This window comes from Cynocephalus volans, chromosome 14 (genome assembly GCF_027409185.1).
Source record: "Cynocephalus volans isolate mCynVol1 chromosome 14, mCynVol1.pri, whole genome shotgun sequence".
NCBI classification, from domain to species: domain Eukaryota; kingdom Metazoa; phylum Chordata; class Mammalia; order Dermoptera; family Cynocephalidae; genus Cynocephalus; species Cynocephalus volans.
Genome location: NC_084473.1, coordinates 30730849 through 30753337, shown reverse-complemented (window position 1 = coordinate 30753337; position 22489 = coordinate 30730849). Strand labels below are relative to the sequence as shown.

Here is a 22489-nt window from a genome sequence, read left to right as displayed (position 1 = left end):
TTTTAACGAGAATTTGTAAAACTTCTAAATTTTAATCAAATATAGCTTTATCAAACTACTTTTAGTATATTATTAATCCTATTTAAATTAACTTAAAACATTATTAATTGTAGATTTTTATGAAAAGACAATGATTCTCCAAGAGAAAAAGAGTTTTATGCTATTTGAATATACTCAGAAGACAGTGTCACATTCATTTAATTCACAGTCTGAGATACTTTTTAAAAATCACACAGGTACTTATAGATTGTTACACATACATTTTAAGACATCAACTGTTCTCTAATCTCATCTTTTCAAATGCTTGATCAGTCAATCCTTGAAGAATGGGGGTAATTTTCAAAGTGATTAACTTCTCAGGCTTTTTCTTGTGTTTCAATTGATCTGGATAAATTCCCTATCAAAGGAGATCACTTCCTAGAATGTTTTACTGATCAAACTCGAAGACTACATCAGTCCATTTTAAATACCATTATTAGTATTTAAATATGTAATACTTAAATATTTAAGGCTTTAATGCTATTTCTCCTCTGAGTAACCTAAAGCATATCTCATCAAATAATTTAAATTATTAAACCCTTACTGTATTTCTGGAAAATACTAGCTTCTTATAAAAATGTGTCCTAGGGCCATGTCACTCAGGTTCCAAACCCAGCTCCATTTTGGATAACCTGTGGTAAATTAAATGGTTTTATTTTTTTTTTATTTTTGGAAGCTGGCCAGTACAGGGATCAAACCCTGGACCTTGGTAGTTATCGGCACCATGCCCTAAGCAACTGAGCTAACTGTCCAGCCCTGCTACTTTTTAAAGACTGCAAAGAATTCAATGTATGATTTTTCATCTTTTGTTACATTCTGGCAGTATAAAGTAGTTTAAAGCACTCTGGTGACAGACTGCCCAGGTTTGAACACTGGCTCTGTGATTTAGGCAAGTTACTTTACCTTTCTTTCCTCAGTTTCCTTATGTGAAGTTTGCAGATAAGGAAAGAATATTGCAGACAATAAGAGTAGAAACCTCATAAAGTTGGTGTGATAGCTAAAAGAATTAACAGAGGTAAAGTTCTTACAATAAAAAACTGGCACACAGGTGACCAATAAATTCAAATTATCTTTGATACTACATAGTATTTTACTGGTTGTTCAAAACTTTTCATCCGTAATTCAAAGTTTTATTAAGCTAGAGTTATTCTATATTGCTAGTTTTTAAATTAACCTAGTTGGATTTTGATGTATTTGAAGATTTTTGGGGGGGGGCTTGTTATTTCACTAGATATAATTCAAAGATACAGTACAGCAATCTGAACCACTACATTAACCATCTTCCTCTTTGGCTAAACTCTTGAAATCTATTTAAGAGAGGAAGAAAAAATCAGGTTGATTCCTACCAGAACCACAGATGAGGAATATGTGTAACTCTTCTCAAATCCTAATTCCTCTGCCAATCCTTAGTTATAATCACCTAGGCTTCAAATATCTCCTGGCCCTAAATTCCTAGTAAACTATCAATAGGATTATTCATTTTGCACAATATTGTCAGTAATCCTTTATAAAAAATTGCTCTATCACCCCAACTTAAAATGTATATATTTTTTAAAAAGTAGAAAAAATTTTGCACAGTATGTATTATTCTATACAGAGCCTCAGATGTTACAAAACTGATTTACTAAAGCCAAAGGTTAGAAGTAAATCAGACAAAAAAGCTTTATTTGGCAAAATTAATAATTATTTGCTAAGTATTTCTATTTCAGAAGGAAATAAAAACCAGTATCTGTGCCAGAAACTTTACATACATTATTTCAATTAATTCTAACAAGGCTACAAAGTAAGCCTTCTTATCCTAGTTTGCAAATAAAGAAAAAAAAGTTTGTTTACTGAGTTTAAAGTAACTTGCCCAAGGTCACTTTTTTTTTTTTTTTTTTTTTTAAATAAAAAGATGACTGGTGGGGGGGGGGGAAGAAGATATAACAACCACAACTACTTGAAGGTGATACCACAAGCAAACAGAAAGGACATTGTTGGGGGGGAGGGGGGAGGGAGAAGGGAGGGAGGTTTTGGTGATGGGGAGCAATAATCAGCCACATTGTATATCGACAAAATAAAACTTAAAAAAAAAAAAAAAAAAATACGCAAATCAACAAATGTGATACACCATATTAATAAACAACAACAACAACAACAACAACAAAAAAAGATGACTGGTGGGCTGAGCCCGTGGCGGACTCGGGAGAGTGCAGCGCTGGGAGCGGGGCGATGCTCCCGCCGCGGGTTCGGATCCTATATAGGACTGGCCAGTGCACTCACTGGCTGAGTGCCAGTCACGAAAAAGACAAAAAAAAAAAAAAAGATGACTGGTAAGGGGATCTTAACAGTTGGCTTGGTGTTGTCAACACCATGCTCAGCCAGTGGGCAAACTAGTCATTCCTATATAGGACCCGAACCCATGGCCCTGGTGTTATCCCCACACTCTCCCGAGTGAGCCACAGGCCGGCCCCCAAGGTCACAAATTTGAGCAGATGTAGAGTCAGGACTCACAGAAACAATAGTAGGTTACTTTCTTGAGGTTAAAACAGAGAAGATACTTTCTGAGAAAATTACTAACTTATTTACAGTTAGAATCCTTACCTAGAGCAGTAGAAAAAAGTTTTAAGAACAGTTAAAACAGTAGAACTTACCACTTCATTACAAAGAAAGAATTCCTCTCCATCTACCTAGACCTAAAATTCATACTATGTACACATACAAACAAATGCCATATACATGGATCTCGTAAGAGTTATAGAAGAATCAAACAAACAGCTTACCTTTGGTGCATGCACACAGCCTGTCTGTGCCTGAGCAGTAAATGACAGAAACAAATGTGTCCTGTTCCTCGGTGCCCTCCTTTTTGGGAGGTTCCACTTTGGCCAAAATTTCAAAGTTTGAAAGATCTAATATTTTTACATATCCTCCCTGAGTGGTTATTACCAGGTGTCCAAGAGTAGAAATGTCAGGCTTTTTTTCTCTCTCAATGCCATTCTCTGAGGTTAACTGCATTTCCTCAATAGGTTCCTCACAATCATCCTCTCGATTATCCAATATATCTGGTGGAAGCAAAATGAGCGAGGTAATTGTGTCCTGGGGATCTTTGATATGCTGGATTTTTATTGGCTCCTCTTCTAAAGTCACTATCCGAGTGGCATAATTCATTTTATAAAGTACTAAATATCCACCACTAATATTCCTCTGCTCAGGCTGAATTATCAAAGGAGTCTGTACATCTGCTGGTGATTCATGTTGGATTACATTAATATTTGCACCATTCACCGCAGCAAGATTTGATTCCAGCTCACCTTTCCGTCTATTACATAGTGCAGAGTTTAATTTATTTAAATTATTCAAGGCCTCTACTTGATTTATTGCACTCAAGGATTCAACGGGGCATGTCCGCAGTCCTATCAACAAATGAATTCCATCAGCACAAGGAGTTATTGAGTCTATACAAAGATTCTCCTCCTCTGCAAACTTTGGCAGCCTCAAGCACTGAACCAAAGTCCCAGGCTTGGGAAATACAGAGTTCCATTTCTCAGAATCTGGAGAGGTAAGGTTGGCTGCTGCATCTGCAAATTGCTGAATGTAAGTCACAGGAGGATCCTGCAACAACAACTGCTCCTGACTATCCAGCTCCATTTCAATAATCTGTGGAACAGTAAAACCATCATCATGTAAAGTTTTACTCATAATATTGTTCATCTGTGAAAAGATTTTTCCTGCTTTCTCATCAGATTCCTTGATGCTATAAAGAAGCAAGACAGGTAAAGTCCTCCTCACCAAAGGAGAATTTAGTTCTGAATTAGTGCAGGATTCATTGTCAGTTGACCCTTGTTCTGATATACTTTCGCCCTGAGTTCTGCTTAAACCATCCAGTGACCTGTGAGAATTACTACTAATGGGTGAGGTAGCAGGAGATTTATATGTTAATAAACCTCCAGCTAATAAACATGGAAAGGGAATGTTGTGTTGTTCCTGGTGCTTTTCCTTTGTCTTTTCACTCTTAGAGTTTGTTAAGCAAGGATTTGCCCCAAGTTCTTCAAGATCCTTAACAGTATCTTCAAGCACATTTGCAACGATCTCCCACTGAAGTTTTTCTGGCTGTTGAAGAATGCTGAGCGCTGTTACATCAAGGCTTACTTCCATGGCTTCCTTCTGTGATGTATGCCCTTTCAAAAAAAAAAAAAAAAAAAACAATAATTATTAAATGTGGTCTTGTAAATGCAAATCAAAATCTGTGGTTTAATGTTTTCATTAATTTTCTTACTCATCCAATCAGTGTGTTATGATTATACAAGTAGAAAAAGTACTTTTTTAAAAATTTAATCAAACTGGAGCCGAATCTACTCAGAAAAACCATAAAGGTATTCAAGGTAAAGGTATTCAAAATTATTTTCAATTCAGAATACATTCTCCTGGTAATTTGAGAACAAAATCCCTTTTTTGAAAAAAATTATGAGATTAAACAGTTAAAGAATGAAGATATTATTTATTCATCACTTTGAATTAGTATCAATATAACAGGATTTCTGCACTTCAATTCTAAACCAAAAAGACAATACTATTCATGCATCTGTCATTTATGCACTTTGCAGAATATCCATGAAAATTACTGTAATCTTAGTTTCCTTTCTTTTATCATTTAAGTCATAGCACATTTCTTCTCTCTCACATCGCCATGCTGATGATTATCAGTGATTATCATGATAATCAGAGGACTGTCATAGTATACAATTTAATTCTAACCTAAGCTTAGAAAAAAATAATAACTAGGAAGAAAAAGTTCCCAAACTTTGTCATTTTAAATTGAAACATAAGTGTCTTCTATATTATCTGCTAATCTTTAGTTCATTTAAAGTCATACTACTATATTACATAATCCCTTATTGGCCTTTTCTCTATTGTGTCCTCCTCAAGCTGTCACCTTACAAATAGTACAAAAGTCACTTCTTTTTGTTTTTTTAATTTTTATTGAATCAAAATTGATTATACATATTTTTGGAGTTCAACATTGAGATATGTTGATCAAATCAATATTACTAGCATAAATATTGTTACAAATCGTAATTATTCTTTATGCCCTTTGTCCAATCTCTTCCCATTCCCCTCTCCCTCCCCCCTCCCACCTCTAATTACGTTAGAATTCTTCTCTCCTTCTGAAAGAAAAATGGTTACTATTTGTCACCTAGATGATTTGTCCAATGCTGAGAGGTGTGATCAGGTCCCCCAATATTATCGTAGAGCAATGCTTCTTCTGTCACTCTGGAATAGGCTTTATGGAGAGAGACATCCTCTTTTCTTTATCTCTGCTGGTGACTCTCATTGTGTCAATGCACTCCAGTGGCTGGCAGACCATCTGTGTGGTGGTTGTGGCGTCTAGCCGCTTTTGCGGCAGCCATGGTTAGTGTGGTGGCTGTCGCTGGCTACCCACATGGAGGTGATGTTTTTGGCACGCTCCTTGGCACCGGTGGTGTGCCTGGTTGTGGAGGGGGTCCAGTCCCTGGCTCCATACCTCGGGTCCCCAGGCGGACCCCTAGGTGCTGGCGGTGTGTCTCAGCTGGAACTAATTTTTTGTCCTTTGCTTACTTCTAAAGTGGGGGAACTTCCTGTTGGGACCAATACTTGAGCTCCGTGGTTTAGCTAAATTGCTGCTTTGCTGCTGATTCCCTAGGAAAGGCTTTTTGTGCAGCTCAGGTTATAATGGTTGACTTTATAGGCACTTCTGGATCTCCAGAGACTTGGTGCACCTGGGTTGAGTAGTAACTCTGATCTGGGCCTTAGTCTTTTCATCAAACTGCACCCCATGCAATTCTATATTCCTGACCAGTCTCCTCTAAGTGGTCCTACACTGATTGGGATGCAGATCAACTGTCCTTGCTGTGCCCCCATGTTCACCCAGTGGCCCCGTCTCCCCTACCACGTGTGCTGCAAACACTTCCCGTAGGACAGGCCATGCACCAGTCCCTTGAGATGACTCACCAGCCTCTGAGTGGCTCCATTTTTTCAGTTGTTCTGGCTCCTCCCTCCTATGTGGGTCCACAGGAACCCTATTAGTGGTCTTGCTGGCCTGGGGACCACCAAGGCCCTTTTCTTTCCTGCCACCTCCAAGCAACTCCATCCAAAGGGCACAGCTGCGGCTTCTGCCAACTCCTGCTCCATGTGCTCAGCAGTTCCAGCCTTAAAGCAGCCATGGCATAAAATGGTCAGAGCATTTTTTTCTTTCTCTCACAGTGGCTTCTCCCGCCTTCATGCACTCTGTAGGTCTCTCCTCCTCTTCCCCTGAGCTCTAGCAGCCCCAGGTTGGCTGTTGTTGCTTTTTTATATAGTTGTAAATTGGTTGATTTGTGGGAGAGGGCGACGCTGGGACTGTCTATTCTGCCATCTTGACTGGAAGCCCAAAAGTCATTTCTTGTCTCAACCCAACAAGCATGTGATCTCTATCTACACAAAACCCTACAATAGTTGTCAAACGACTCCCAAGTCAGGTAAAATCTCTTGACAGTGAACTGAAAATTCTTTCCACCAATCTGTTTTTTCCCCAATGGCACCAACTACTTTAAGTCTAGCAGCAACATTATTAGCAACAATAACATAACGCCTTTAGATGATTTGTGGAAATACAACAAAGATTAGAATTGCCCTTATAATTTAGATAAGAAGAACACAGAAGAGTAAACGAAATAAATATAAAAGAACTCAAGGTGAAGGCCTGAAAGTTGTCCAAACAGAAGAATGAGTAACAGATTCATGGAACATTGAAAGTTGTCCAAACAGAAGAATGAGTAACAGATTCATGGAACATCAAACACTTAAGGTATACTGGAAGCTTTGTTTACATCATTTTTTCTAACTATTTGTTCATGATCTCTTCAACATGCTCACTGACAGCTTTACCTAGAATATCCCATAATATGCTGATGACCTCACTTCATATATCATTACTATTAATCTTCTAAAACTAAAACCTTTTCTAGCTAAAGCAGAAGAAAATTTTAGTTATAAACTCCATATAACTGTACTACTGAGGCTGTTCACTTACTTAAATACTCACTTGGCTATATTCACATGCAGCCTTTTTACTGCCATGCAACATTAATATATACTACTAGCCCAGATTGGAAACTGAAGATTGACAGTAAGATATTTTTACAACAGGTAGCACACCACAATAAATCCTAAGGATGCTCAACTGTTGGAGTCAAACTTATTTAAATGAGTTTTTAAAAGTTATGGTAGGAAATTGCCAAGAAAATCAGTGTTAGTCAATGTATATATTAACACAAAATAAATAAATCATAAATTACATATATAAACACACATTTAAGACAATATTCAAAGCTAATGGCATGTGAGGCAAAACTGTTCATTAAAAAGGAAAACATAACAAGTGACATTATTACTCTGCTTCTTCTCAACTATTTAATCAACGTCAGGAAAACAGCACATTGATGACTGACAAATCCCACAGTAAGGAAACCTATCATCTCTACTTATCTCAGAGTATTTAAAACTTATTAGACCACAAAATAAATTTTTATACAACATACCTACAAACATCCTGCAGTCTAATATTCTTCAAGCAATCACTTTGGGAAACCCTTCTTTATTCTGCTTACTTAGGTAGTGTCAATCCCACAGCTTCTGCCAGACAAACTTCCTGAGGTTAGCAATTAGGCTGTAATTCAATCTCCTGCCAAACATTTTTCTCACTCTTCACAAGAACCCCTGTATCCTTAAAAATGATATGTAGTCCAAACACAAAACTTTTCTTTCTGTGATCATCTAGATACTTTCAAAAGTCATAACCTTCAAACGAAATACAGATGTCTCTTAGCCTGCACTACTTATTTTTCCAGCGGCTGGCAGGTAGAGGGATCGAACACTGGGCCCTGGTGTTACCAGCACCACGCTCTAACCAACAGCTAACCAGTCAGCCCTGCACTCACATTTTTGAAATCAGGAAATGTATTCTACAATTCTTCAGATGGTATCATTCACTTTGATGGGAATCACCTAGAGTTGTAAATATAAATTTTGAAACGGCCCTCTAATTTTCTAATACTTCGGGACAAGAACATATCTCCCATTAATATCAAGAATACATATGGCTACTCCATATATGGTGACATAAACTCATCATAGTCTTTCAACATAACAAAATTAGTTTAGAAGACATATTTTATTATAAATGAAAGAGTTTCTTATAAATCTTCAAATAAGGCAATTAAAAATTTTGATCTAAAAGTATATTTTCTCTTACCATAGCTACCTTTTTTTTTTTTTTTTTTTTCAAAAGATGACCGGTAAGGGGATCTTAACCCTTGACTTGGTGTGATCAGCACCACGCTCACCCAGTGAGCTAACCGGCCATCCGTATATGGGATCCGAACCTGGGGCCTTGGTGTTATTAGCACCGCACTCTCCCGAGTGAGCCACGGGCCGGCCCATAGCTACCTTTTAAAACTACATAAAGACAACATTCCTAACCCTAAAGATGTATCATACTTAGTCAACAGAAACATATAGTAATTTTCTAGTTGCTGGAAAAGGAAGTAAACAGTACTACAGTATCTAAAGGAAGTATGAAAAACCAAACAGGAATAGATGAAAAAGATAAAGGTAGAAAAGGGACAGGAAAATAGACCAAGTACAAGAATTACAATTACAAAAATACATACTGAGTGAGGTCTTTAGACCCAGAGAAAAGAACAAAGCTATAGCATACAAAAAGGAAAGTTTAGAGTTAGAATAAAAAAATTTACAAACAGAAAGTGGACCGTGGAAACATTTAGTGAAAACACTTTACAAAGCAAATACTGAAGCCCACAGAGTTTAAGTCACTTGACAAGACCAAAGAGTATCTTGTGGAGGAGTTCAAGCTCTCACCAGATTTCCAGGTGACCAGTGACCAGCTGATTATTCTTTAAGAAAATGACCCTCTTCCGTTTTTGCAAGAGGACAACAAGTAGGAAAGAGCATTATCTTCATCAGCCTAAATTTTTAATATAATCAACTCTTTATTTTTCTAGAACTAATTACATATTTGTACATTTCTCAGGGCATTTTCCTGCCTTTGTTGTTACTGTATTTTTTTTTTTTTCCATTGTTAAGAACTGCTCCAAAAGACAGCTGAGTGTTAACTCAAAATCAGTCCAATCTTCTATTTCGTGGTTTTCTAAAGGATTTCCTGATAAATTAGAATTCAGAGAACATTTACTACTCTAAATAACTGTAACTTTTGTCAACTGTACCATATAAAACCATGTCTCTTCTAAAGAGGTTAAGTTATACTCATATATGTCCTTGTACATGACATTTGACATTAAAAAATAGCCACAATAATGGTCACATTTTTAAAATACTGTCTACTTCCCCAGGCACTGCACTTCATGCTTTATATGTATTTATCTTATTTAATCCCTAAAACTCTAAATAACAGATGTTAATATCACCATTTTATACATTAGGAAGTGCAATCGGACTATAAGAGTTAGGATTTAAATTCTGACACAGTGAAGCTATTTTGGGATGCACTATTAATGTTTCCTATAAAATAACATTAAAATATGAAGCATATTCCTTTGCCTTAATATTTTATCAGCAAGTACAGCAGCATTTACTTGATGCCTTAATGTTTATGATGTTATGCTTTAAAATTCATTGTCTATTCACCTATTTGCTTTTGAGAATAGCTTTAATTTAAACATTACTTTTATTTAACAGAATACATTATACAAATAAAATAAACATAATTTGAATTCCCAAATATATGTGACAAAGTTTTAATATAACTATCACTTTCATTTCTTTGACTCAAATAGGTAGCATTCAAATTTTAATTGTGGAACACTATGTACATACTACTAATTCAGGATCTCTGATATATAATATTTCAGTTTTCTGTGTACATAAGTGAAAATTTAGAGTATGCATTAACTAAGAAATTTAGAATTAAGTGGTATTTTGCTTTACCTAGAACTGCATAAATCCACAGATTTAAAAAAATAAATTACCTAACATTTTTTACATACCTGTCACAGAATCTGATCTGGAATGCTCTTCACTGTCTGAATCCTCCAGTAAATCATCACTTAAATCAAAAGAAAAAGTAGAAGCAATTTGAATTTCAAAAAAAGTATACATCCCACAAGAAAGCAAAAGAAAAGAGTACAGTGTTAAAACCAGTGCTACACATCTCAAACATAAGCAACATACAAAACTATTAAAACTAGCTTAAACGAGATATAAATAGTAGTTTGAGATCACAACTGATTAACAATGCTGATTATGAATCATTTTAAATTATTAAATAAATGTCTATCTGAAATAGGGTATGGGATTTTTAACATCTGTTGACTTAAAAAACTGTTACATGACTAAAGACCATTTGGGCAAATAAAAGGTAAAAGAGAACAGCAATTAGTCAAATCCAGCACAAGCTTGAAGTAGTAACATTTTAAGAACTTTTCTATTACTGAATTCAGGACAGTTACCCTAAAACCAGACAGAATACTTGTATATCCACACATATGTATCTGTGCTCACACAGCAGATGTATTTCATTTTTGTCCTGTGTGTTGTTTGTTTTGGAGGGGCTGTTAATAACTCCTTCACATATAGGTAAACTATTCCAACTCAGAAGATAGGGGTCAAGACAATAGCCTCTCTTTTGCTCCTTAATTAGGTAGCCAAAAAATTGTCAGCCTCCCACTTTGCATCTACTTTTATCCTCACTCTCTCTCTCCTGCGAGCAGACAAGAAAAAAATGTAATTACAGACCATTCTAACACAATATTCAGCTGTTTGAACTCTATTAATCAGGTCTATAGTAGTTTCTAAAATCCTGATAAACTCATTATAAAAATTAAAAGATGCATTTTGCAGAAAGGTGATTCTTCTTTTTGAAATAATATACTACACTTATGTGTGAAATGCACAGACATTTATAATTTTATTTTATATATAAGTTGGTAATCTCCATGAAAAATGCTTAACTACACTACGCTCCAGGGCAATGTTTGAAATTTTGAGGGGAAAAACTCACTAAAATGTTTTTGACAAAGTTTCTGTATTTTTAATTTTTTTGAGTGATAATAACTGTTCATAAACCAAGCCTGGGTCTCAAGCCCACCTTCACTGTACCTTTGCCACACCGCACTGTATTGTACTGGCTAGAAGGAGGGTGAGGGATTTTAACAGTCTGAGAATGAGTGTGTGAATGAGGCAGTATCCACATTCTCAACTTCAAATCATTGCAGTTTCTTTTTCTCACAAAACAAGGGGTTAGATGTTACATTTCGTAAAACTAACCGAAGTTATGTCCACTGATGTAGCACAAGAGATGTGTTTAAAAAGGGGGGGGGGGGGGACACTCTTTAGGTTTTATTTTTTGTTTCTTCCAGTTATGTTAGGGAAACACTGAGAAATGACCAGCAGTCCTATCCTGATCTTTTTCATCAAGGCGCCTTTCCCAATAATATGGTTCAACTGTGAATGTAGAAGTGTGGGAGGGAGAAGAGGGAGGGAGAAAGAAAACTCTGTAGTTAGAGGACATTGAAAAATAAAAAGTACAATTGTTACAAATGAAAAATGCAGAAACAAAAACAAAAAAAGCCACAACCCAAACAAGACAAAATTTAAATGCTCAAAACTGGCAGTACAAAAGAAAAGCTCTCTCCTGACTTGAACTGTGGAAATATGAACGCCTCCAGAGATACTGTGCCAAAGAGTTTAGAAAATAGATACACAATAAAAGTAAATACACACACACACACACACACACACACACACACACACACACACAGCAAACTTCAGGTAACTATTTTGGATTGCAAAGGAGAATAAACTTAATGTTCAAACAATCTGTTAAAATAACCATTTGGAAAACAAAACACAACAAAAATAATAATAATTGCCCATAAACCAATTTAATGCTGTAATTTAAAACAGAAAGAACGCAAAAAAGTTTAAAATCAGCTGTTAATTGGCCTCAAGTATTCAAACACTAATTTGCCAGCTTCAGAGAAATAATAAGATGAGTGGAAAAATAAATGCCAACAGGAAATATTAATGATTGGAAATTATCCAGAATATACAAGTCCAAACCAATTATACACAATATGTTTCAAGTACAGAGAGGCTTTTACATTAAGAAAAACAACAAAGCATTACCCAGCTGTACTGAGACATAAAGTAAAATAAAGCAGTAGTGTATTTGAAAGAAGGAATTCAGGTGTCTTGACATTACAAGGATTGCCAGATAATCATCTTAAATTAGCAAAGAAAGTTTTATCCTGAAGATCTTCAAAAATATAATTATCTTTTACTAAAATATTTTATGACAGAAAAATTCACAAACTATTAAAGGATAGAATCATATGAGTAAAACTGTTGAATGGTACACCTAAAGAGTGAATTTTATATGAAAATTAAACTTCAATAAAACTTTTTTAAAAGTCACATGGCTCATGACTGGCCAGCTGCCCCCCAAAAATAAAAAATTTAAATTTAAAAAAATTAAAAAATTTTGGGGCCACCCCATGGCTCATTTGGGAGAGTATGGTGCTGATAACACCAAGGCCACAGGTTTGGATCCCTATATAGGGATGGCTGGTTAGCTCACTTGGGAGAGCGTGGTGCTAACACCAACAAGAGAAGGGTTAAGATCCCCTTACCGGTCATCTTTTAAAAAATAAAAATAAAAAATAAAATAAAATAAATAAATAGATAATTTTAATAAATCACATGGCTAAAAAAAACTAGTATACATGTAAATGTTAAGATAACTGAATAGTGTTATTATGGGTTGTAGTGGATTGAATTATGTCTCCCCAAAACTCACTGAAGCTTGAATTGTGTCCCCCCAAGTTTCATGTATTAGAAACTTAGCCCCCATTGTGACTGTTAAGAGCGTGGGAAATCCTATTATGGTAATTGAAAGGTGGGACCTTGAAGAGGTATTACTTATATAATAGACACTAGATTTACTAAAGCCCTTTACATGATACAAACCTTTTACAAAGTTTAAACATGAAAAACAAATAAGATACTATGGACAAGTTGAAAATGTTAAGATTATACATGTTTTTGAAAACTAAACACACTAATATCACAGGAGGTACCTTGGTTTGTGCCAATACAATTTAACAACTTCAAAGTTAAATTCAGGAAGTTTTTACCAATTTGACAAAATATACAATGACAATGAAGCATTTATACAAAATGTTAATTCATTAAAATTAAATGTGTTCCCAAATCATCCCTGAACAAATTTAAAACAAAGACAAATACTGTCTTCTAAGTAGAAATAGTCAAAAACAATCTCTAAGCCAGCTATACTTCTAATTACTTTAAACTTCTTGGATAAGCTTTAATTTCTCCAATTAATAAATTATTCTTCAAACTAGTGAAACCCGCATAGAATATATTTAGTTTAAAAATATACTATCTTGTGCCACACAAAGTCAGAAGTAATTTGGCTCATTATATTCACAACCAATACAACAGGACTCCTACTACCTCTGGGTAAATGGAAGGGCAGACAGGGGGCTTAAGATTAGGTATGAAGTTCCATTTCTTCAGTTTCCTTCCATCACACCAATTTAGAGTAATCTTTCTGTATGATTCCTTTCACAATTTCTTGGGACAAAAAAATCCTTCTATCCTAGGTAGACTGTAAGATTTTTAAAAGCAGTCCTATGGACTTACATCTCACATCCAGCACACTACCCCTATCATGTGGGATATCTCCACCAGAATTACTGGACACACGTGTACCTAAAATGTACATTTTACCAAGGCGAATGTGGGGATGAAGATGTGGGTGTGATCCTAGAAGCACATTTTGATTCCATTTTTAACTTACAAATTACAAAACTCTAAGACAAAGTTCTAATTAAAATTAGAGCTTAGAAAGACATGCTAATTTCACTATCTTCTCAATTTTCCATTAACTCCTAAGAAAATCACAGAAATCAAGCAAGCTTAGTTTTCAGTCCTATTGGAAAATATGGTTAAAAACTCAGACCAACAAAGGGCAAGCTATTTTCCCATCAAACTTTCACAGAGATTTATAATAACTGAGAACAACCAGGATGCTTTAATTCAGTCTGTTCCAGAGCGCAGACCACATTCATATATCTACCAGTAATTTCCACATGCTTTTACCAAGAGGAACTAGACAGAGGTAATCTTCCCAACTTATATGTTGTGAATTTTCCATAAATTCCATTAATGAAATAATTTCCATTAATAAAATTTTACATTACACTTAATGAAAGTGCATGCCACCAAGGGGTTTGTGAAGTAAAATGATAAATCACTGGGTACAGTGCAATACCAATCACACATTCGTAACATAAGAAATCCCTGCAAGTGAAATGGTAAATATCCTCAGTATATTAGAACATCTGATCACACAATGTGATTCATTTCATGTTGCTACCTATAGAATCTTAAAAGTAGTAGCTGCTATTGTTTATCATAAGCCAAGTGGTTTATGGAACCCTTCATTCTGCCTACTTGGGAATAATGTACATGTTGCTGTGTGATCCTAACCCAGTTCAGAGTTACAACCACAGAGCTTCTTAGGAAACAGGTGAGTTAAGTGGGATTATACTCTCTTGTCCTCATATAGAACAGATGCAGCCACAAAAAACAGGAACCTGTCAGAAACACTGAGTGGCGGAGAATCCAGAACAGCAATTTTACCAAAATGTTTCTATAACAATAATTATGGTGCCTCAACTCACCTCTGACTACTGGTTTATTGTTTTAAATAATTAGGTCCTCCTGCCTTGCCTCAGGTTATTTCATTATTCATCAGTACTTCCATAATTTGAAGTGCTAATGAACTAGGAGAAACTAAAATCATTTAGTTCAACTGCTCTATGAAAAGATTTAGTAGAAGATGCAATTACAAATCTAATCCAAAGATTTCATTTCATTATTTAGACTTTATTTTTCAATGTGGCAATTATTTCTAATTGACATAGATTGGGACAGAAAACACAGACTATGGTATTTCTGAATGAAAATTTTTCTTTGAGAATCACACAGCTTTCAGATTTCTAACCCAACATTTATTCTCTAATCTCTTAACCTACTTTTTCTTGCTCTTTAATCAGAATGATGAGAATATAAAATTTAGGAAAAGAAAAAATGTAACATCTATAAATATTACTAAAACAAATTCACATACCTGTCTCCTTCCAATTTTGGTATATCTGAGCAACTAGAGGAGTCCTCCAGCCATGCCAAAGTTGGTCTCCTTGAATCAACTCCTGAGCTTGGTTCTCCTGATAGAATAAGCTGCTGTACAATTGCTGGATCATAGGCATTAATTTCAAACTTTAAGTGCACCTAAACAAATGAAAAGTCTAAGTTTACAACAGACTTTTTTTTAATGACTAATCTGTTACTTCAAAATTAACATAATTAATAAAATTAACGTAATTAATACCTTCATAATTTTGGAAACATCCCATATGCAGATCTTTCCTCGTTTAGTTGCAGCAGCTAGAAAATGAGGGCAGCTCCCCGACCCAAAGCAAGATATTCTGTCAGTTCCATCTGTACAAGGAAACTGTGCAGGACTTGTTGCAAGAGTTACTGACAATGGCACATTCTGTGTGTGCTCACCTTTCACAAACGGGCAGTTTGGGGAATGTCTCTCATGTTCAGACCTTTATACAGATTAAGAAAAGATTACTGAACAACAAAGCAGTTAAGTTTGTAAATTAAAACAGAACTCTAGGATCATGATCATTTTTTTTTAAACAATTGAACTTAAAGTATTCAATATAAAAAAGACTTTAATCTTAACAAATCATTCAGTCTTATCAAGATCACTCTAACATGGTCAAAAATTCACAATATTCACACATTCATTATTCAAAACATGCAACAATAGCAGTTGTTACCATAATTGATTACAAATAAAGTCATCTCCAATGAAACTGAGAAACCAATGCTACAGTATTATTTACGCTATTAAAATACTGATGAAATTGTTTAAACTCCTGGTATTTCTTCACACTGGTTTCCTACAACTTTGAATGAATAACTACTTTGTTTCAGTTTAAAATTTTTCATATATGTTGGTGGCCACAACTATAAATGACATATAGTAGAAACTCAATAAATGCCACTTACATTGCAAGAAGTTTTCAGTAAAGATCTGAAAACAAAGAGAACTCTAGGGTATGGAAAAAAAAATGACATATACTAAAAACACACTGGGGCCGGCCCGTGGCTCACTCGGGAGAGTGCGGTGCTGATAACACCAAGGCCCCGGGTTCGGATCCCATATAGGGATGGCCGGTTAGCTCACTGGCTGAGCGTGGTGCTGACAACACCAAGCCAAGGGTTAAGATCCCCTTACCGGTCATCTTTTTAAAAAAATAAATAAATAAAAATAAAAAAATAAAATAAAATAAAAACACAGAAATATGCCTTAAATATGTATTATGAAAACCAACCTAACAACTTCTAGACAAAATTTCTTTTCAAAGATCCTTAGAAAGGTAAAATTCATAAATTATACACTACTTCTTTCAAACAAATGCTTATTGAGCAAAAAGAAATGTTAAATTAATTTACTATAAAACCATAACACGTTTAAGAAAAATAAAATACTAGAGCCTCAAATCAAGATTGGTAAAACGACTTTAACGATTTTCTCAACATTAAAAGCAGGCTCAACTTCAACACTTAAAAACTTATCTGCCCTACTTTTTACCTTCTTTTTGGTTTTTTCTTAAACTTTCACTAGCTGTAATTACAAGGCATTACTTGAAAATGTCAGGATCCTGCTAGGAAAAAAGATCCCCTATTTTTTTCTTTTTCAACTCCATTGTTTTATATCCATGGCAAAGAAAAAAGAGAAAACTTTACTCATAACACATGCTCTTCTTCAGGGTATACATATTTCTTGTTACATTCACCTACAATTTACCTATATCCACATATAAATCCTGGGAAATTTATAATATGCAAATGTCTTCCATAGATCTTTTTATATTATACTTCCAAGCACATGATATATGGACCAGATTCCCTCCCAGCTAAATTCTAGGGTATTTTTTCTCCTTTCCACTTTTCTCTTACCTGAGTTTTAACTTTTTATTTCCACAAGTTACACCTGACTATATAAAATAAAGCTAAAGATGTACTTCAATTATATTTACTCCCAGTAATCTCCTATCCCACATCCAAGTAACCACTATCATAAACTGAAGTGATAACTTCTAAAATATTTTCTATAAGTTTACACACATGTATGTACATACACATAATATGGGGGGGGTGGTTCTTTTTAGGGATTTTTAATTTAAACGATCATTATATGAATCATTCTACAGCAGCTTGCTTGATATAATAACATATCTGAAAGTTACTTAATGGTGACTGAGATCTGTCATTCTTTTGTTGGATCACAGTTTATTATATGAATATACCACATGTTATTTTGCTATTCCCTTCCTGATGGGCATTTAAGATGCTTCCAGCTTTTTACAGCAATGATCATCCATTTTTTATGCCTCCATGCATACAAAAGCTATTAACTCCCTATGACAGATAAGTAGAAGTAGCATTGCTAGGTAATAGGGTGAGCCCATTTTTATTTTTTTTAAATTTCAATCTCTCTCTAAAGTGATTCCATCAACTCCCACACCAAAATATGAGTGTCCTATTTTCCCCTTCAAATTTTCCCTTTTGCCCTTTACAGATTCAGAAGATGCCTAGGCTCAGATCCCCAGCTTCCATCAGTCCCCTCCCTCCTACCCAATTGGAGCATTGGTTCCAGGCCTTCAGAGACCCCACCTACTTCTTGAGAGTTTGAGGAATCCCAAATCCTGGAGCAAAGAAGAGGTAGAATCCTTGAATCCCTGACCATGTCAAGAAAAGACAGGTTTTGAAAATCCCAAGTTAGAAATTTGAATCAATTTTCTCAAAGAAAATATTTAGAAATAAAAATACATAGGGCCAGCCCGTGGCTCACTCGGGAGAGTGTGGTGCTGATAACACCAAGGCCGCGGGTTCAGATCCTATATAGGGATGGCTGGTTTGCTCACTGGCTGAGCGTGGTGCTGACAACACCAAGTCAAGGGTTAAGATCCCCTTACCAGTCATCTTTAAAAGAAAAAAAAAAAGAAAGAAAGAAAAATACATGCTATAATATCATGGTACAATTTTTCAGGTATGGGTTAAATAACTATTTGAGGATCAGCCTGAGAAACTAAAAATGTATATATTAAAATGGTTTCTATATAAAAATAGCTTGTGTGGAGAAAGACCAAGTTCCAAACAAAACTTAACCTAAAATAGAATTGCTCATATTCAACTCTCAGTCTGCAGAGATATGCAACTTGAAGTTTTCATACAGTATTTTCCAATGAATCCTGAAATCCATATGTACACTGCAACAGGCTTTGGCAAATTCACCCCATTCACATCAGCTTGTAAACATTGAGAGACTTCAAACAAATTTTAGTACAAAATAAGAAGCACATCTAAAAACCAAAATTTGGGGCCGGCCTGTGGCTCACTCGGTAGAGTGTGGTGCTGATAACACCAAGGCCCCGGGTTCGGATCCTATATAGGGATGGCCGGTTGGCTCACTGGCTGAGCGTGGTGCTGACAACACCAAGTCAAGGGTTAAGATCCCCTTACCGGTCATCTTTTTAAAGAAAAAAAAAAATAAAAATAAAAATAAAAATAAAAAAAAATAAAAACCAAAATTTGGTTCTATCACTTACTAGCCATATGCCCTTCAGCAAATTTAATTTTTTTCATTTTAAAATGGGATAATTCCTATCTCACTGACTGACTGTAAGGATTAAACTGGAGAATAGTCTCAGTTCCCTCCTATAATCTGGAGATGACAATAGTACCTACTTCACAAGATTAATGTGAGAATTAAATGAGTTAAAAATATATAAAGTACTTAGAATGGTAACTTGTAAATAGTATTATATAAATATTTTCTATTATTATTACTATTTCTATTAATAAGGCCTGAGCAGTTACTTGTAAAAATGAGGTTTCAGTACATAATCTCTAATATTTAACCAGGTTCTAAAACTCATGCACTAGAATTCAAGGACACAGGAAACCCCCTAAAGTTACTTCAAAATTTGAAATGTATACTATAAGGCCCTCCTCCATGAATTCCCTATTGAATGCCAGCCCTCAACAGACCAAAATTAAACTGCTGAAAGTAATGATGCAAAATTAATTCTACCACAACCTTCTGATTCTTGGTCAAACCTGGTTCTAGTCTTTGACACTTCTCCCATGTACAGGGAAAAGTGGACCTTGGAGACACTGTATGCCAAGTGATGTGACAGAATATAGACAGAGCTATCCCATTCTCACAGGACAATGGCAAAAATGTAGATGGCAAAAAGGCAAGAAAAATATTATATCAAGATCAGAAAAGTAAAATTTGCAAATGCATTTATAGGACTAACTGAGCAAAATTACCACGCCCAGAAGAATCATAACTCACCAAGGTTCATCAGTAGGTTCCCAGCAAACGAGACACACACTACAAGTAAAACACATGGCTCTATCATCTCCAGATGATGCAGGCTGCAAAATTATAAAGAAGACAGAAAAGGTTAATCATTATTAAAACAGACTTTTAATAAAAACTCTTTTTAAAAAGTTCATAATTTTAAGTAAAATTCCATACTGAAGAAAATAAAATCATCATACCATTAGGTCCCAACCATACACTGAAACCTCAAATGGCATGGTAGTAACTCAATCCCTAATCTAGTACCTTCTAATTGTACTACTAAAGTATTTAAAATATAGTTAAATATAGGAAGGAAAATAACAGGTTTATTATTTCAAACTGAATCCCATACAGCTACACAAGAAACGGCAATTAAAAAGAAAAAGCAAACCAGTCAATCTAATTCATGTAATATTCTTTAAGACACATAGAACAAAATGCTATATATATTTCAGTTCAGGTTCTGATATATATAAAACATTTTAATTTTTATAATATCTATTATAATAAATATTTTTCATATGAGGTACATCAAAAACTTCATGGAAAGATTCATGTTAACTTTTAATTCTATTTTTCCACAAACTTTTTCAAGTACCCTCATAATTATATTTATAATTATATATATACTCATAGATTATTGCTATAAATTATGTTTGTATATTTAATATAATTTTTAATATATTACATGTAAAAATATATCCCAGCTAAAATTAAAACTTCAGGAGCAATGCCAAAACTGCTTTTATTACATTATCCTAATCATCTACTACTCTGTTATGAATGCAGAAGTCAAAAACTGAAAATAAACACAAATCCAAAGAGAGCACTTTTCAAAAAGTAAATCTGGAGAATTCTGCCTATTTGCTGATTAAAAAATTTGTACCTAATATGAAAGGGAGTTGTTATTAAGTACAATCATGCTTCACTTAACGACAAGGATATATTCTGAGAAACGCATCATTGTGCAAACATCACAGAGTGTACTTGTGTAAACCAAGATGGGATAGCTTACTACACATCTAGGCTATATGGTATAGCCTATTGCTCCTATGTGAGTAATGCTTTATGCTACATATGACAACTATGACATCACTAGGTCATAGAAATTTTTCAGCTCTATTATAATCACTGTCATATATGCAGTCCATCACTAATGGAAACATCATTATGCAGCACATGATTGTATTTAGTAAGTCAGTTGTTAGTTACTTTTAACAAATTTATTTTTCCTTTTCGTAGACAATACACAACACAGGAAATAACCAGTCAATATCATAATCAAAGGTATAGAAACAAAACAAAACTCATATATATGCATACACAAAAGCACAAAACCAAGCTGCATAAAATAAGTTTTTGAAAGAAGAATTAAAATGCTGATGATTTTACTGAGGGCTACAAAGGCATACTGAAAAACAATTTTGGGGGGTAATCTTTTTTACCTGATGATAAAATCCAGCTTGAGCCATGGGATCTGGCTGCGCCCACCTATAGCCTACATGAGGCCATGAGGTAAATGTCTCCCGTCTGTTAGCTTCACTATACATCAATGATCTAAAAGTAAACACACTTCATGTAACTGAAGTTTGGCATCAAATTACAGTGAAATTCCTATTTAACACTGCAAAAGAAAATTTTACTGGGCTATCAACAAAAACTGGGAATGGTTTAATGATCAAGTTCAAATTTTTATTTTAAACTAAAAATGATCACTTTCAGGAGTTTCTCTTAAACAGAGTAGGGAAAAAGAAAACCTGACTGGTGGTTACATCTGATAAACAATTCCAGGAGTAGATTAAATTAGCCAGTATTGCATAATTACCAAGCAGAGAACAGAAAATCTGGAAATGTAGAGGCAGAGATCCCTATGCTTTCATTACATGCCAAGTTTTGCGTAACTGGATAAAGCTGCTACTAACGTAACAGTGGTTTTATCTCAACTATATTGAGAAAGTATTTTCAAGTTAATTTTTTGTTAAAGTAGAAAGCAGTTTTCTGTTTTTTCTCCAGAAAAATCCTTTCCCAGGAAACCTATACTCTCCAGGGATTTATCAAAACATGAAATCTTCACTTACGTGTTTTATGTTTAAAACACATCAGCTCACTCAGAGTCAAACTATAACAGAAAGTAGCAGAATAATTTTTAAAGGACCACAGCAAACTTAGGAAAAGTCCAAAAGGCTTCAAGTAAGAAAGGACTGGTAAGCAAAGCTTACTCTTCTAACACAAAATTGCAACTGATAACAGAAAGGAAATAAAGAGAGAAAAATGGTAAAGATAACCACAAAGGGACAAGAAAATTACTTTTCTTAAATTCTTTCCTTATATTAGTACATGATTTCCTATAATACTGCTAGTGAGCTTAAGTTTACTCACTGTTGTATTCTAGTACTAAAAAAAAAGTTGTTGGGTTAGAAAAGCATTCTCATTTACAGGTTATATAGGTCTTCAGGATAGGTCTTAGAACAGAAAACCTGTCTCATTTAATTATATTACTAGACAAAAAATACATCCAACAGACCCTAACTCAAACCTTCAACAGACCTAAGTTCATCAAAGTCTTCATAAGGCTCCTAGATTCTTTTTTAATGAAATGAATACAACAGCCTACATCAAAATTAATATTTTGGGACATTTTAACACCTCCAGAAACACTGAATATCCTATCTAATGAATGCATTACCTAAAATATAACATTTGCTACTGCTTGCACCGATTTCTTTAGAAACTCTGCAACTGTTTGCAAAGAAAATAGCTCTGGAGGACTGACTGTTACAATCTCAAGATAGGCATAACTCTCAGACCATAAACCCTTATTCTAATTACATATTTTTCTTCTTTTGGCCCTCTCCAGACATATTCCAAAGAATATTTCAATGACAGCTATGGTACCTAGCACCTGATAGACTAAAAATGACAGTCTCTGCAGTTTGCCCA

At 34.8% G+C, this 22489-nt stretch overlaps 1 protein-coding gene across 3 annotated transcripts in view; it reads right to left on the bottom strand.

Annotated features, from left to right (window-relative positions):
* BIRC6 (baculoviral IAP repeat containing 6) overlaps positions 1–22489 on the bottom strand; it is a 244234-nt gene that overhangs the window by 183724 nt on the left and 38021 nt on the right. For all 3 annotated transcript variants that reach the window (XM_063078978.1, XM_063078979.1, XM_063078980.1), the window contains exons 5-10: positions 20995–21106; positions 19538–19620; positions 15488–15710; positions 15227–15387; positions 10059–10117; positions 2802–4196 (exon numbers count right to left, since the gene is read on the bottom strand). In XM_063078978.1, the coding sequence (XP_062935048.1) occupies positions 2802–4196; positions 10059–10117; positions 15227–15387; positions 15488–15710; positions 19538–19620; positions 20995–21106 (2033 nt within the window). The remainder of the gene's footprint in view (positions 1–2801; positions 4197–10058; positions 10118–15226; positions 15388–15487; positions 15711–19537; positions 19621–20994; positions 21107–22489) is intronic.